The sequence below is a fragment of the Bombus vosnesenskii genome, unplaced genomic scaffold (genome assembly GCF_011952255.1).
Source record: "Bombus vosnesenskii isolate JDL3184/JDL3185 unplaced genomic scaffold, Bvos_JDL3184-5_v1.1 scf7180000013314, whole genome shotgun sequence".
In the NCBI taxonomy this organism is placed as follows: Eukaryota; Metazoa; Arthropoda; class Insecta; order Hymenoptera; family Apidae; genus Bombus; species Bombus vosnesenskii.
The window spans coordinates 6,774,861-6,791,246 of NW_022882960.1; the positions used below are offsets into that span (position 1 = coordinate 6,774,861).

The 16,386-nt window shown below is 41.4% G+C and overlaps 2 protein-coding genes across 4 annotated transcripts; both read right to left on the reverse strand.

Moving 5' to 3' along the window:
- Window positions 1-42: 42 nt before the first annotated feature.
- On the reverse strand, window positions 43-2,820 carry LOC117235038. Of its 2 annotated transcripts, none has more exons than XM_033496694.1 (7): window positions 2,577-2,820; window positions 2,405-2,521; window positions 1,637-1,889; window positions 1,082-1,303; window positions 813-996; window positions 612-723; window positions 43-131 (listed from the first exon to the last, which is right to left on the reverse strand). In XM_033496694.1, exons 1-7 carry the CDS (start codon window positions 2,644-2,646, stop codon window positions 103-105), a joined length of 987 nt encoding a protein of 328 aa, XP_033352585.1. In that variant the 5' UTR covers window positions 2,647-2,820; the 3' UTR covers window positions 43-102. The 2 variants fall into 2 exon arrangements, with proteins under 2 accessions (XP_033352585.1, XP_033352584.1); XM_033496693.1 differs by lacking the exon at window positions 43-131 and adding an exon at window positions 192-438 and having other exon boundaries at window positions 509-723.
- A 1,536-nt stretch (window positions 2,821-4,356) lies between these two features.
- Window positions 4,357-15,885, reverse strand: LOC117235037 (tyrosine 3-monooxygenase). Of its 2 annotated transcripts, XM_033496690.1 has the most exons (7): window positions 15,339-15,885; window positions 9,066-9,177; window positions 8,720-8,812; window positions 8,492-8,551; window positions 6,586-7,405; window positions 5,357-5,720; window positions 4,357-5,084 (listed from the first exon to the last, which is right to left on the reverse strand). In XM_033496690.1, exons 1-7 carry the CDS (start codon window positions 15,405-15,407, stop codon window positions 4,920-4,922), a joined length of 1,683 nt encoding a protein of 560 aa, XP_033352581.1. In that variant the 5' UTR covers window positions 15,408-15,885; the 3' UTR covers window positions 4,357-4,919. The 2 variants fall into 2 exon arrangements, with proteins under 2 accessions (XP_033352581.1, XP_033352583.1); XM_033496692.1 differs by lacking the exons at window positions 8,492-8,551; window positions 8,720-8,812.
- Between the last annotated feature and the right edge of the window lie 501 nt (window positions 15,886-16,386).

The following is a 16,386-nucleotide window of genomic DNA, read 5'->3' on the forward strand; positions in this document are numbered from 1 at the left end:
TCGTCCGCTTCCCCTCCTCGATCGGTGAGGTAAAAACCGTCGTTAGAACAGAACTGTGTCGATTCGTTTCTAGGCTTTTTTCTTCGAGTGTTTGCTATATTTTCATGCGAGCGTCCATTTCCTTCGTGTTTCTGACAAACGCAAACAAAATACAAAGTTACTAATAGTAAAATAGAAAATGTTCTCAAAACACTGCCAATATTTATTATAGATAGGGTAGTTTATTTATTATAGAAACAATCGATTACTCGTGTACCTACTTCGTAGCCATTTACGTGTTCTCTGCGAAAATCTACTTTGCGATTATTATTCGAATTGATTTGCTTCATAGGACGTTCGCCTACGTAATTATAGTTCGTATAATCGACCGTATACAAGTGTTCCGCGCTGTCTTCGATCTTTTTCTGCAGTTTCGGAGTCACCACGCTTCGAGACGATCTTAAACGACGCTTTATGGAATTACGATATTCCCATTAACATTTGTCACGTTGTACGGTGTGTCATTTACTTTAAAGCATTCTTTGCATCAACCGACGAGTTGGATGTAACGTTTGCTCTGTTACTCAAGTTTGCTGACGATATGGAGCACCCGTTGCTCCCGCAACACTCACCGCCGCACTGATATTGGCTTGTTCGATACAACGATTTATCAACAGAGTACCGTGAACCATTGCCTTCCGACGTCGAATTAAATTCAACTTCTTTCACGTACGTTTCTATTTCCTATATTTATGAAAATTTGTCAATCGATCTGTTACGTCTTCCGTAGAAACGCGAAATTTCTAAGTGTTTCGTATTACCAAGTCTATTACCTGCTCGTTATGATCTCTGGTAGGACCCTCTTGTTCCGAACTCGAAGCTTCAGCTTTCGACGATAGTTTATCGGTGGATGTACCACATTCCCTGTAATCCACTCTCACGTAAGGATCTTCAACGATCACCATGTCATCCTTTTCGTATTTTTCATCGAACATTGCCAGTTGCTGTGGACTGCCGCTGTGACGAATAAATTTATTATTAAATAAAATAACTTGACAAACGTTATATCGTTAAGCTCGATCTGATTTATCGTATCTCTTGCCTGATTAAAAGCGCGTAGTTCTCCATTGTTGACTCGTTAGAGTGTTTCGAACCAGACACGTTCGTTTTCAGGTATTTTTGGCCATCGTTCATCTTGTCGGAGTAAAAATAGACAGGTTTAGCGATTTCCATAGATGGCTCGTGTTTAATCACGTTACGAAGACGTTGACGCGATAGTCGATTGTCTTTATACAGTTTGCTTCCTTTTTTCTTATCTTTGCCTCTATAACGTATTTAGTAACATATTTAGAATAAACATGTCGTTAGGAATTTATTTTCTGGCGAAATGTATCTTTGTAATTACTTTCTTTCGTTTTGTAAAACGATGGAAAATAATTCTATATACAGGGTGATTGGTAACTAGTGGTACAAGCGGAAACGGGGCAATTCTACGACAAAAAAAGAAGTCGAAAATATAGAATAAACATTTTTCGTTTGACGCTTTGCTTTCACTGTAGATCGTTGTCTCGATGGAAAAATTAAAATAAAAAGAAAAAATTTTTTCACCCCCTTTTCGCTCGCACCACCAGTTACCAACCACCCTGTATATACTAACCCTAATACATCGTCCGCGTCGAAGAAGATTTTCGACTTCTTGGCGTAATTTCTTTGGAGTCGTTCGAAAGTCTCGTCGTCATCTTGAATTTCTTGCGAAAGATACTTTTCTATGACCGACGATGGCTCGTATCGGCCGCGATGGCACTTGGATTTCATTTTCTCGTACAAGAACTCACTCTCCCGGGCACTCAGAGCGGATTTCAAGCCATTCGCTGTGAGATCGATCAACGCGTAGCAGATTCGGCGCGCGTCTGAAATATAAATATTTTGACAATTTTTAAATCTACTAAGAAGTCGTTTAAACTTCAGAGTAAATGTTTACGTATATGTAGGCTTTAAATACTAAAACACTTCTGGCATTACTATATCTACACACATACGTATCGCTGGATTTGTTCTCAAATCCGGTATAACGCATACGACTAAAAATATGTACACGATCCTGTCAATCGAAAGATGTGAGTTATCTTTCTATTGCTAAAAAATATAGTCTTGACGCGAGTAATTCGTTAACTGTAATATTTTGTATAATTTCTTGCATAGCGTTTTTTTTTTTTTTTTGTCGTATTCGTTAAATACGATTCTGGTCTATCTCGAGTGTAATTCGTTGAACGAAAACCACCGCTCTTTACAAATAGACATCTGATTTCACGTTAGAATTCTGCGTGACAGTGATTTATCGGAATAGATAAAATTATCGTCGAGCTTCTGGAGATAAATCTTTCATCCAGCTTCCGTTTCACTTTAAACTTGTTTTCTTACTTACGCGGTCGCGATTCCGGGATATAGTAGAGAACTACACCAGACAGCATCAGCACAATCAGAGAGAAACGTTTCAGGTAACCGATCCAGGCAAACACGAAGAACGTCTCCTCTGAATAATCTGACGGGCAAAGAAGAAAGTGACTTCGATCATCGAACCAAACGCTTTCACTTACTGTCGCTGTTCCATGATTTTGTCGCGGCGCACTGTATCACGAGCGCGCCAAGTACTGCCAACAGTTTCATCTCTAAAAACCGGACTGCCGGTTCGCCGTTCGTTGGCCGATATCCGATCTTCGATTTACGTGGGAATCGCCATGATTTTTCAGAAAGAACAAAGTCACGACGGAAGATGGCAACGAGCCTCTTTGACGCGACGTTCGCCCCCAGGCGAATTATCAGGAAGCGAATTTCACTTCGATCATGTGAATAACGACAAAAAAAAAAAAAAAAAAAAAATACGAAGACGAAGAGCGTTGTAAGTAGAATCGGCACGGCTATAACAGACACATACATAACGTAAGTAACGAAACGTAAGTAGCTTTTACATCGAATTAAAGCGTATAATATTCACACGTTGTTTATTCAGCGTAATTTTCTCCTTTCTTTCCTCGTGTAACGCCATGTAAAACTTATGATCTAAGAAACTTATATGAGACACTTATCTTCCAATGACTTGGATCGAATGAAAAGAAAATTGAGGTAATGTCACATTAGCGAGAAGCGAATACACTTGACGCGTCATATTATCGGTAAAACAAACTCGTACTATGTTGTTGATCTGAAAATTACATTAAGGGCTGAGATATGCTACGGTGTGGTACGACAGATCGATGCGTCATGCGACGCAGCGAAGCAAACCAAAAGCGACATGCCAGCACGTAATAAGACAAGCGATGATTTAACTCTTCACGAGACAACGATCGTCGAACGAGTATTAATTTTGCCTCAAATAAGTAGAAACGTACACGTAATTCCTGGAGTTTCTCGCGTTTTATCTCTTCCGTTATCTTTTAAAAATGGTAAGTAAGAAAGGATCAGAATAGAAGGAACGATATTATCGAAGAAGAAAATAATAGTAAATCGATAATATGTAACGATTATCCGGAATTCGTGAACGAAAATAATTTCTTAGATTCGTATTTTATACTTTTATTATGCTCTGAATACTTTACAATATAATACAAAGGAAATCTAGCGGACACGCCAATAATTTTCTACAGCTTAGCAAGCGCGAGAGTGACGTGCGCATCGATACGAACGCGGAAAAGTATTTGGTACGAGTTAGCGACGGGAAACTGTGCAAGGTGCGCAAGCAAGTGCTCGCACTACACGCTACATAGTGCGTCTCTAATGCAACACTGATCCGTGACTTCGTTATTGAAGTTGTGTTCGTGAATAGTAACTAGTTTCTCGAGAAACGATGCTATTCTCTCATTTTTCTCTTCTCGAAACCTATAATCCGACTGGAAAAATAAAAGAAATCCTTGAACCTATTGTATTAACTAAGGTTTCACGTTAAATCTATACGATCTGATACGAAGGATCGTTAACTGTTTACCGGCAGAGAGCAAGCATGTTTCCCAAGATGTGGTACATGTTCGTTAATAACTCTATCTAAGATAAAGAATCTACGTTGTTTTATAATACTGGTCGTCTCGAAATAAAGTTGATCCAAGTGACGACGACACGTTGATCATGTACTGTCGCGGTGAAGGAAGCAAATTCAAACGCGACAACGCAATACTCTGCGACTAATATAATAATTAATAATAATAATAATAATAATAATAATAATAATAATAATAATAATAACTTGTAATACAGTAGAGTAAAATACAATACAATACAATACAATACGTGTATCGGAACGAAATAAGGAATATCGTATAACGAAATATGTACGCGTGGAACGTTCAAAGCGTATCAAATTCGGTCCGTTTTTGACAAACACAGAGATCCGCTAATAATACTTTTTTGTAAGAACGTTAGGCCCGTGAACGACGTAGAACGCGAATTCGATAAATAAGACGAGAAGCGCGACAAGATTATCGAACACTCGCGTTACGTAGGACACGAGTGATCCGTTTGTTCGACGAGTGCATAAATACCGAGTCCACGCTTCGAACGACCTGAATACGCGCACGTGTATTCAACTACGCGGATGGACGACTTTATACATAGAGTGAGAACGATTTAATGCGAACGACGAACAATGATGCGAATGACGTGACGTAGACCACCAGGTCAATGAGATCTCGACGTCCTTCCAATAGAAACGAAAAGAAAAAAGACAAAGAGAAATTACGACACTTCTATGTACATTCCGCTGGAAACGATTCTCAACAACGAGAATAGGATTCGCAACTTAAACGAGCAAATTTCGAACTGGCTGAAAAGCTGCGACTTTTTCCAAAAAGAAAAAAAAAGAGAAAAAAACAGACAGTGAAAGATTGAGAGAAGCTCGATGATCCGCGAAATAATCGTATCCTGTTACACGGGCATAGACCCCTTCGTCTTTACGCGAAGGATTTCTTCAGCTTGTTGATAGCGTTTGTGAGATGAGTCATTTCCGTGTTCAGCTGAGACACCATATTTTCCAACCTATCCACGCTGTCCAACACTTCGACGCGTTGCGTGTGCGGATCGTACCTCACCTCGAAGGGTCGGCTCATGGTGGACACCTAAAACGAAAATATCAAAGATCATAGTTCGTGAATCACCGTGATAGAAAATTATTTCTTTAATTTATAACGTCAAATCCAAGTTTCAATCGAGGCTCGACGAAAGTCGTCTGCGAAAGAATTTATATTTAATCAGTAAAAATAGTAATACCATTTACGACACTGAGCATGAAACCAACACTCTCAATACACACACATATATATATACAATATATAGCTGAGATACGCGTTACTACCACGCGTTCAAGTCTCTAGCATTGATCGACACTTACCCAACGACGGAATTTCTCTTTGGCGTCCTCGAAGCTTTCCGCCACGTAATAAATCGGTTGATATTCTTGATCTTGATACTTCTGAACGGCGGTGGTCTTAGGATCGAAGGATCTGTGCTCGCATTTGTCGCTCAATGCGTGAAGAAGTTCTCCATAAGCAGACAAAAGACCAGCGCCATAAGCTTTCACCTCGGAACCTTCCTTGCAAAGACCAAATTCAACGGTGAACCAGTAAATCGTGGATAATTTTTCGATTTCTTCGTCGGAGGCTCCGAGCGAGGCAAGTCCGATTTCTTGAGAGAATTGAGCGAAGCTTGGATCGGCTAGCAACGGCATATGACCCAAAAGCTCGTGGATGCAATCTCTGCAAAGTAAAAGAGAATTAACAAAATCGTTCCAATTAGACGTCTTGACGATATCGGTGACGTTATTGCTTTCATTTCGCTTATTCGTGTCGAAGGTAATTAACCGAGTACCGATGAGCGAGTAAGAGAACGAGGACAAAGTACGGCGGTGAAAGTTCTCTCGCAACTAAATGGAGGATAGGCTTTCATCTCTCGACTAATTACGATGCATAATCTCATTATTTAAAATTTCACGTTCAAGTAGAGTCGATGTATCTACGAGAGGTGTCTATGAACGTTCCACGAACTCCACGATATTACAATTATGGAAAATGCGCCACGAGGATGAAAATAATGACACGGACGAGAGGAAAGAATATTTTTGAAATTTGTGCAAAAATTTAGGGAAGAATGGTCGAACGGACGGAATGAGATGTGGTCGATTGAAATTTCTCTTACGACAATGCACACGATATACTTGGACGGAAATCGAAAATTATAACGAACGCGGGAACCGTTTCAGTGGAGAAACAAGTTCGCAACAGTGAAACTAAGTTATCAACGCCATCGTGTCGTTAAAAGCCAATTAGAGCTCCATTACGAGCTTAGAGAGGTACGGTAATTCTATTATCATCGTTCCCTGTGTAACAGGATGTCGCTCTCGTCATAACGCAGTATCGATTGCTCTCGCGTACTTTCGTACGAAAAAAATCTTCCTCGTATAAACTTAAAAATGCGAAAACCAAAATTGAGAATAAGGCAAGGAGAAAAAGTACAACGAGACGAACGTACAAACAAACTCGTGCCTTAAAATGCTTCAAAAAATTGACGATACAAGTTCGGGAAGATATAATACGTGTAAAAATCCTGAAGAGAGACACTTACGGTTCCGGGGTGTGATAAGGAGTCTTGATATGACGAATGTATTGAGTGCTCTGGAAGACCCTGAATGCAAGGCTGGATAAAAAGTCCCTGGCCGTGAGCAATCCAGCCGCAGGTCTCAAAGTAAATCCAGTGTTCTTCTTCAAGAATTCGCTGACTTCCTGCAGCTGAGGTATGCGATGCGATTCGAAGATCTTTTCTTCTTGCAGCTTCTTGAAGGTTCTTCGATATTCCACGCAAGCGTGTTTCGGTACCAGGTCGACGATCGTGTTGAACACACGCGACCAGGTCTCGTTCTCCGTTTCGGTATAAGGGATGTTAGGTATAGGGTCACCATACTTGTACGCGAAAGCGATCTCCGCAATGACCTTCCTGCGAGCACGATACTCCTTGTCAGCGAATCCAGGATGGTTCATGTCAAGATCAGGTTCGTATTTGGTCATCAAGTGATTGCAGTTGTCGAGCTCGGACGCGTGTCTCGGGAACCAGGGATCTTTGATGCTGACAGAATTGTCCCCGAGCAGAGTAACGCCGTCTAACGCGGAACTCTGACGAAGGTTCCTGATTAATTGCAGCAAACACTGCCTGGTCATGTCGATCTTCACGAGAACATCGAATTGGAGTCCTTCCTTCTTCGATGGTCGTGTCTCAACGTGGGTCACCGTTCCCTTGAAATTCTCGATCGTCTTGAGGATTCTAGCCAAGGAGCCTATACCTTCTCTCAAACGCAAAACGAGCGCTGCCTTTTGCACGGTGTGCTCGCTTTCGGGGCATTCCGCTATCGTCTTCGCGAGTACCACTTCCTCTTCTGTTAATCCAACGTCTAAGGAAAACCATAAATCGCTCTCATCAAACAGAATTCCTAAGATGGTAGAAACACTTAACCGAGTAGGAGAGCTGAACCTTTTTATCAAATTCCAGGGCAAAAACCATAAGAAAGGCAGACGTTTCTTTCTTGGAAATAAAATTCTTGAAACTACAGGCATACGTCGAAGTAAATAAGAGAGCTTTCGCGTTATCAAATTTCAGACTGAACGTTCTTCCTTCGAGACTCTTACGCGATATTTCGAGGCGCTAAGTGATTTCCTCTGGACTGTGTAATAATCTGGCAATTCAAAGTCCATTTCCGCGAAATGTCTCCCACTTTTATATGGGTTACGGTGCAGCTGGCGAGGTGGGGAATAGGGACAGAATAAAGTAGCTCTTATTGTCGCCCACGAACGTGCTGGGACTCGGCCGAGCAAAGATGGAGACGGTAAAAAAGAAATAACTCTGTTATACATTTATCGTGGACTCACGGAGGCGTTTCAGAAACGGGAGAAAGGGGTCCCCGGCTAATACGATTCTAAATGCACAAAGCGGATTCGAAAAGAGAAATGGTCGGGAAAAGGCGGTAAAAGGTCGCCCCCGTAATTCAGCCAAGTGTCGGAAAGCGCTTGGTTCAACTCTCTTTGGTCAGGTACATGCCATTTACAATAGAAGCTGCTTCACTCCCCATTTACCCTATTCGCTTCGTGCAGTCTAATAACGATCGCATCTTCCAGAATTTTACGTCTTTCCGATTCCTTATGAAGCGGACGATATGCTTCGATCTTTGAACGACATATTTTTTCTTGTTACATTTATTTATATTAAATACCAGATTATTTGAAATTATTATATTTCGATTACTCGTAGCATGGATCAAACGATTCATCCGATTACTCGTACTCTACCAAAGAAATTTACGAAGTAATTAAATGAATCGTTATTTTAGATTCTTATCTTTTATCTTTATCTGGAATGAAATTTTCCCAAGCTCTAATTTCGTTTCAGAGTGTGTTTCAGAGTTAATTTCGTAAGAAGCATCCTTGACGCGTTAAAAGTCCTTTATCTGCGATCTGACGAAAAACATGTTGCATACACTTACCATTGTCGTAATCCTCTGGTTTGCCAATATCGCTGTCCGACGAAACCTCAGCTTTGGCTTCTGCAAGTCAGAAATAATTGCGTGCTCATGCAACATGCTACATCTATCGACACTTCGTAATTGTGTTTCTCTTGGATACGAACAAATTCGATGATAAAAAGGGAACTCGAAGCATCGAAATTTTTGCTCGTCCAGGGGACATTCGTAGAAAAGTTCATAAATACAAACCTCCGTCCTTAGCAGCACAAGCCAACGTTTCCACCTGTTCATCGTCGCTCGACGAAGCGTAACGTTCCGTATCTGGGCAGATAGTCTCTTCGCCTATCGAGTTCAACAGCAAATAAAATTATCGTGCAACACCGATACTGTTACGAAACAAGTTGAGATCAAGTAACATCAAAAATATTCGCCGCAATACGAAGTAAAAAATGCTATTCGAAAAATAATCTTAACATCGATTACGCAATGCAACATCGAACAATACGAAACAGCGAGTAGAAAAATTTAAGAAAGATCATGCTCGTTTGCTTAAACTGTACAAAAATTATGTTAAAAGTAACAGACTGTTACTTACCATTTGCTCGTTGACGCGCTTCTTCAAGAACGCTCTGCTTCGTTTGCTTGACAACCAAAGTTTCAAAGCGAGCATCGTCCACGAGAGACCGCCGTCTCGCTGGATAACCGTTCTAAATAAACAAAATGATATTTCGATATTTAATCGAGAGTATTTTACAACAGTGTCATAGCATAGAAGGTACATTACTTATGTGCATTTATAGAAAATTTAACTGATCGCATACTGTACATATATACGAGAGCGAGCCGTGTGTCACATCGTAGAGAATCGATAATTTGACAGTTAACAACTGTATATTTTAATAATCTAAGGACTCACAAAGGATGAATAATTATCATCAAGTGATATAAGTAAAGACCATCTACGATGAGTTCTAAAAATTTGAAATAAAAATAATAAACAATAATTATTTTACGATATCTACCATGACAATCTCTTGCTTCTTAAATAAGCAATTCTAAACCGACGAGTGATAAATTAATTTAATGCACGATATGTTAAAGCTAGAAAAATGCAGAAAATGGAAAAACGTAGCAAGTATCCGAAATACGATATTCGTCGTAATATTTCATTAGTGAAATCTCTCTTTAGATTCCAGTTCTTCAATTCTATTCGAAAGAGTATGAATTTACGTGGATATCCGCAGCCTATGCATCGCGATTAAATTACATTTTTAAACGGCGGATATCCTATCGGTAAGTGAAATCTCGATGCCTCCAACTGCTTGTTCGCGACGAATCAAAGTTTACCTGACGTTCAAAGAGCGGATACCACGGTTGGTAATTCTGATAAAGATTCGAAGACGCGGAAATTAGCGCGCACAGCGGTCATCCGGCTGCCGTTGAAGGATCGGAAATTAGGATCGAATCCTGGGACAGAGGACACAAAGCGTTTCGCGCCCTCAAAGAGGATCGCGCGTCGACTAATCCTTGCGATTCGATTTTCTTATTGTTACAGGCGAAAGGAAGTTGGAAAAGAGAATTCTTTGTCGGTACTACGAAGAGTTGGTAGAACTTTGCTAGAAAAAGAGAAGAAGGATAAAAAGACGATTTAACGAGATTTAATGGAATATCGAGAATCGACCGACCGAGAAGCTCGTTAGAAATTCTTAGACGTTGCAAAGCCAGATGCAACAGCGTCGTTCAAATTCAGAACGATCGTTTTTCACGAATGGCACACGCAAGGTGGCACCCAGTTTTATTTTTCAAGCGTACAAAGCGGTTGGCACGGTTTACAGAAAACATGTAGTAATCCCTTACCAACACATCGCGTGAACTGGGCCAAGTACTTCGACGATGGATCGGATAAATGACCGATGACTCTATCGGACGGATGCGTCACGCGATGATTAACCGATTTAAAAATATTGTCTCGTTTGGTTTAATGAAAAAAATGCGACCGACTTTGACCAATATGATCGTTTACCGGTCAGGTAAAGTCAGCACACGCGTTCAGTCAGTGCCACATGGTTAATTATCCCGATCGTGACTCATATTCGTTCGTACAGTTCTATTCCAGCCATTTTCCGATATAGATTATTTTTCGTTTCACGCGTACAGTATATCTTGTAAGTGAATTTGACAAGAGAAGAAAAGAACGAAGTAAACGAACGAGGTAAAATCGTAGGATCGGGCGAAACAGTGGAAAATCGCGTAATAGATCGAATATTCCACGATCTTAATTTATTTGTATCGGTATTTGTATTATTATTTGTTTGCTCGATCTTCTCTGATTTAAATTAATTGTAAATCTCGTAGGAAGTTTATGGCACGTCGATCGAATCAAGAAACTCAATCGACGTTTCAAGCGAAACCAACGACGAGTTTCGCGATTGATTGAGATATTCGCATAGTACTGGCGTTTTTTGCCGATACAGCCGCGTAATGATGCATAACAAATGCATCCAAGGTCGATCATTATTTCGCCATTTCATACCAGCTTAGAGCTATTAGTTACTTTACACGGACTCGTCCACGTAACACCTATTATGCATTATAGAAATGTAGTTACCGGCTAAACAACGAAACAAGTTCTTCGACGTTGGCCGACCGTGCAAATTCGAAATTATATTCATTTCGATAAAGTCACGGTTATTTCGAGTGATAATCAAGAGGATGAACGATCGTGGGTTTAGCAAAGAAATTCCCCGAACGGGCAATTGCAACCTTTTAGAAAGGGAGGCACTCGTTTTCACGTCGAATCGATCGCATAAACAAGAGGCAGAGATTCGTGTAAATATCATTGGGATTCGGACAAACAGGTTTTCGATTGCGTAAAAAATAAATCGAATAGGAGAAGAAAGAAAAAAAAAACATGGAAAAACGTTGCAGGACGACAACCACCACGGATTGTTACGCGATCAATATGCATAATTCATTTGATGCATTAGCATGATTTTTTTCAAACAGGAATCGGACTCGATGATTGAAATGGGCAAAACAAGACATTTAAATAGAACGATTATCATAATAGATGAACGAGCGGGCATTAATACACGCTGTCTGTTACACGTGTGTGTACGTGTGTATGTATGCATATGCACGTAAACGTATCTCGATTGATCGTGGATGTCGTCGATGAGAGCGATCAGAGGCGTTGTCGCACGCGTGACGAGCCTCCAAAGGCGAATAACGGAGTTTAAAACAGCGTTCAGGGCCTCTCCGCGGCTCTCGGTAACCATTGGACTTACAATCACTTCGTTCTCATATTTATATGACATATTCGTAATTATCATGCGGGAGCCGAGGTCGATCGATTTTGCAACGCGATACAATTATACGATGTTGCCGCGCGGTCGGCTAACTTTTCTGTCACTCATCGAGGGTGTACATGACTAATTACGAGATTTTGTAATAAATCGATCGGTATGCGCGTCGATCAACAGCTAGCTTGTTAGCTAATGCACGTAATTGACCGATTTAATTAGTCCACTGAGATTGATCGGATCGAACGATCGACGATGCGAGAAATTCGACCATCGTCGAGAAATCGATGCGAACGAGGGATGCGTTAAATTCATTTACAAAAATTATGAAATTTTTATGTACGAATCTGTACGTTCCAGCAGAATATTACTCTCACTGTCGAAAGACGAAGAAATGATTTTTCATGTTACATACTTCGCAACGTATCAAATCAGCAGTTAAATTTAAACAACTCGAAAGATAATGCCAAACTGATTCACTCTATTTTTTAAACATTTCCATTTTCTTCCATTTTTTTTTCGTTTTTTATTAGCCGATCGATTAATTTCCCAATATTCGTTACGGTCTATAAGAAGATGAATAATAGCGAAAAATGAATAAGCTATAGCTCGCAGAGACTACGTAATAGGCGATGAAATAGCCATTGGAAATGTTTTAATAGGAAACGCAACGAAGGCCGTGTCATTTTTCACCCCTCCGTTAGAATGACGCGAACACGATCGATAACGATCGAACGAGCGCGCGAATAGCGGATTCTGGATCCAATCTGGTAACTAGATCCGGCGTGTGCGAGAGTTCCGTTTCAGTGAGTCAGAGTCGTCGTGGCTGTTTCCCATTGTCGTCAACGGTGCATACGTAAATATGCTTACGTATGCAACGTTTCATTGTATACCAACAGATGCAATTGGCCAGTAAAACGTAAGTTTCTTATGCCGTTAGGATTTCGAAACCTTCATGAAATTCTTGTATAACGAAAATGCATGATACCGTGATTTCCAAAATTTCGTCAGATAGTGGACCCAACTGTTTGCCTAACTGCTTGTTCGCATATCGACACGGGTTAGCGCAGAAGCGTTCAAGCTCGTAAAGTTACACGGAGAAAGTAAGGGATTAATGTTGACGAGTCAAACACGGGGCCAACTGTGTGTCTTTGCTGGTGAAATTCGGAACCGAGGAATTTCACGTCGTACGATTAAAAAGTTCAGTTTTTCATTCTCGATAGTTCGACGATCGCTAAACCAGCTTCTCGGAAGTTAAACCGATCGACTGCATTTTTTCCGTAATTTATTCGCGTCTTGTGTTTATTTTTCTTTGTTCTTTCCTTGTCTTCCTTCACGTCCGACGCTTTGAAATCCATCATTTTATTAGTTTACTCAACGCGTTACTCATTAGCGATTGTTAAGCTCCTTGGAAACAGGAAAACTCGGAACGATGTAACGATTCGATATTGTTACTTTAGTACGAGATTCTTATTTTTAATTTGCTAATTTAATTTCAAATTGCTATTTTACAGCAAGCATAGAAACGAAATATCGCGAATAGCAAAGTAAAGGAAAGAAGAAGGCTCGATTCATGGTTGATCGATATAGCTGCAACGCGACTCGAATTTTTCTATTTACGACGAACAAAGAATCGCTGATCGATGAAGCGTCGAATCAAACGATGAAACGATGGACACGGAGGATTCGAGCCTTCAAAAAGGAAGAAAAATATGCGAAAGCCGAAGGATTGCGAAAACAGAACGCAACGTTAGAAGAAGACAGTGCGTGCAACTAATAAATCACAATTGACGGCAGACGTCTTGATGATGAAGCACACGTATGAATGAAAAAGTTTGCCGCAGACCTTGTCGCGATGCCAATTAAGCCTTGTTACCGTGCGATTCGAAAAAAGAAAAAAGCGCGCGAAGAAAATGCACAGGGACGCGTCCTTGTGATTCTAATTCTCGGATGACCTGTTCCGAGGCGGAGCTCCCGTAACTGTTATGAATGGAAAAAAGAATCACGGCCTCGAGAAGAGGCTCCGATCGAAAGTCGTTATTGCACGACTGTTCTAATGTAACGCGCCATTACTTTGCGCGAACTTTGCGAGCACGCGATTTCCTGACGACGTTCCGAAGCGGAATCGACGGAATTACGCGTTCGTTAAAGAACCGCGTGAGACGAAGTCGTAATTATAGAACCGGTGCAACACGATTTATCGTCTCGTTCAAACGATTTAACGTGCAACACAATCGAGCAACGATTGCTTGTACGATATACAGCGGTTACGAAAAGTCTTTGTACGTATCCTTTTTTTCCAACGAAGCGTCATCTTGCAAATAAATTTTTATGGTCATATCAAAGTACCGTCGAACCATACACGAAGCTTCATACGCTCGAACTTAGTCGATCAACGTGTAAATGGCGTAATAAATAAAACGACGTATAGATCATTTCTGTCGCCACTGTAATTTCTGCCGATCGATGCCACACGTATAAAATTCTTCCATGGAAACTGAATGATCGAGGGGAAAAGCGCGTGCACGCGTGTACGTATTTGTTTCATCGGCGGGTCTATGGAAAAGTGAAAGATCGAAGCACACTGGCTGTTCGTGACTCTCGTCGATTTCTGATCTTACGTCGTTTTCACTTGTGTTTCAACGTCTTCCCCTCTTTCCTCTCGCAGCGTGATTCTTAATTCGAAACTTCCGCGATTGATCTGCGACGACGATGAATCAGTGTATCGTAATAGTTTCGTCTCGCGTCGGAACGTCCGGCTCGTAGGAAAAGACGATAGCAACGATAACGATCTTCCGGTTCTCCGAATAGAATAGAATGCAACGAATTTTGAATAACCAGATCATCGATTACCGCTCGATCATCGCAGTAATCGATCACGTGTACTTTCTCTAGACTTTTGGGCCTCCTTTTCGTTTCCAGTTTGAGAATTTCACTCGCGCTGTTTGGTCGGACGAAGAGCGTCGCGTTCGTATACGTGTGTGTATGCACGCGCTTACACGAACATAGGTTTTCGTTTATTTTTTTATCTGTTACGAAATATACCAGACGTTTATCATGAAAGTCACGTAGGCAAAGATGAAAGAGGATTCTTCCGTAAGAAAGTTCCGAACATCTCGAGTCACTAAATGAAATACGCGTTGGAAGAGGTTTCGTTTCAATTTTTACGAGTTTCGTCGAGATAAAACGAACGAACGACGAAATTTACAAAGAGTCAAGTTCGCGAAAATAGCGAGGGATCGTCGATGGAAACTCGTCGTGCGTTGCATTAACTGTAAGAAACAGGAGAGGCGAAACGAGCGAACGAGGAACGGAGTACTCGCAATTACGGTACAACGCGCGAGAATCGTGGCAGTTTAAACGTGCGGCAAAGTTCCCGCGCTTTCCCGCGATCCTATTCGACTCCGTTTAACACTCGACTGCGCGTTTACCCTGACATAATCGTTCGTCTTAACGACTTTTTAACCGTATCGTGAAAAACATTTACGCGTGATCAGGACTCGTTTAAAATTCGTGTGCCAATATTGCCTAACACAATCTCAAACTCTAAATACCAAACTACTCACCTCGATACTGTAAGACTTCTTGATAGCAAACATTTCGCGGTTCTTCTGCGCTGCTGCGACAGCCATCATATTCGCCGTGTCGTTCTTCGTAATGAAAACTCTTCAAACCCAAAGATCGGCTACTCGACACCTGCAGCTTTTCACTGCCGTCTGATCGAACGAAGTCGATGGATCACCGGGATAACAATGATTTATTTTTCGTACAGGCAGTCACGGACCACCGAAGAAATCTTCTTCTCGATGGCTTATTCTTTTCCAAAAAGAGCTGAATAACTCGGTCGGCTAACTGGCTACCGGCTTCGCACTGCAACTTCTCTGGATGCAAGAGATTTCTCTCTAACTTTCCTGTCTTTTTCTTTTTTTTTTTTTCTTTTTTGCTTCTTGCAACTTCTTCTCCCTTTTGGCTTCGGTTCGATTCGATTCGTCTGATTTGACTCGACGGCAACGACGACAACAACAACGGCGACGACGCTGTGACGTTAAAACAACGGGTTTCTCTCGTCTTAGTCCGCTTTCGATGAAGCGTACGAGCGAATGCGCCTACGGGGCGGATTGCTGCCGCATATAAACGTTGCCTCCCTTCACCGCCGGCTAATGCCGGGGTCAGGGGTGCCCCCACCCCACCCCTCGTTTCGGGTGGTCTAGCACCGCCGCCACCACCACCACCGCGTCCTCGCATTGCCAGCATCGCCGCTTCCACCGATCGCGCAGACCAGCTTTTCGAACACCACGAAGTGGTTCGACCGTCATTCCCCTTCCTCTTCGTTCTTTCCTATCAAAGCTAACCCCTAAGACACGTTCTGTTGTCGATCCATCGGATTTAATTCCGCGACAATTGCGTGATTTTTTCTACGCAACGTTCTCTCTGCCATCGTTAATCATCGATGGCCAAATCATCGGAGGCTTTTTACACAATTATCTCTGCTCGTGTTCGATGGAACGACCTATGATTTTTTAGAAAGAACTCGAGACAAGTTTCTCGTCGAGTCTCGAGTCTTGTGAGTCACGAGAAATAAGATCGCGATGTTTCTCGCGGATTTTTCAAACA

Bases quoted from the DNA above. Each gene is read 5' to 3' on its own strand.
- LOC117235038 (XM_033496693.1), bottom strand. From the start codon at position 2,646: ATGAAACTGTTGGCAGTACTTGGCGCGCTCGTGATACAGTGCGCCGCG. The intron at 1,304-1,636 runs GTTAGTATATAC...AATACGTTATAG, and splicing joins GACGCGGACGATGTATTAGG to AGGCAAAGATAAGAAAAAAG. The intron at 439-508 runs GTAAATGACACA...GCGTCGTTTAAG, and splicing joins GATGCAAAGAATGCTTTAAA to ATCGTCTCGAAGCGTGGTGA.
- LOC117235037 (XM_033496690.1), bottom strand. From the start codon at position 15,407: ATGATGGCTGTCGCAGCAGCGCAGAAGAACCGCGAAATGTTTGCTATC. The intron at 8,813-9,065 runs GTAAGTAACAGT...TGAACTCGATAG, and splicing joins AGCGCGTCAACGAGCAAATG to GCGAAGAGACTATCTGCCCA. The intron at 7,406-8,491 runs GTAAGTGTATGC...GGTTTTCCTTAG, and splicing joins ACCAGAGGATTACGACAATG to ACGTTGGATTAACAGAAGAG.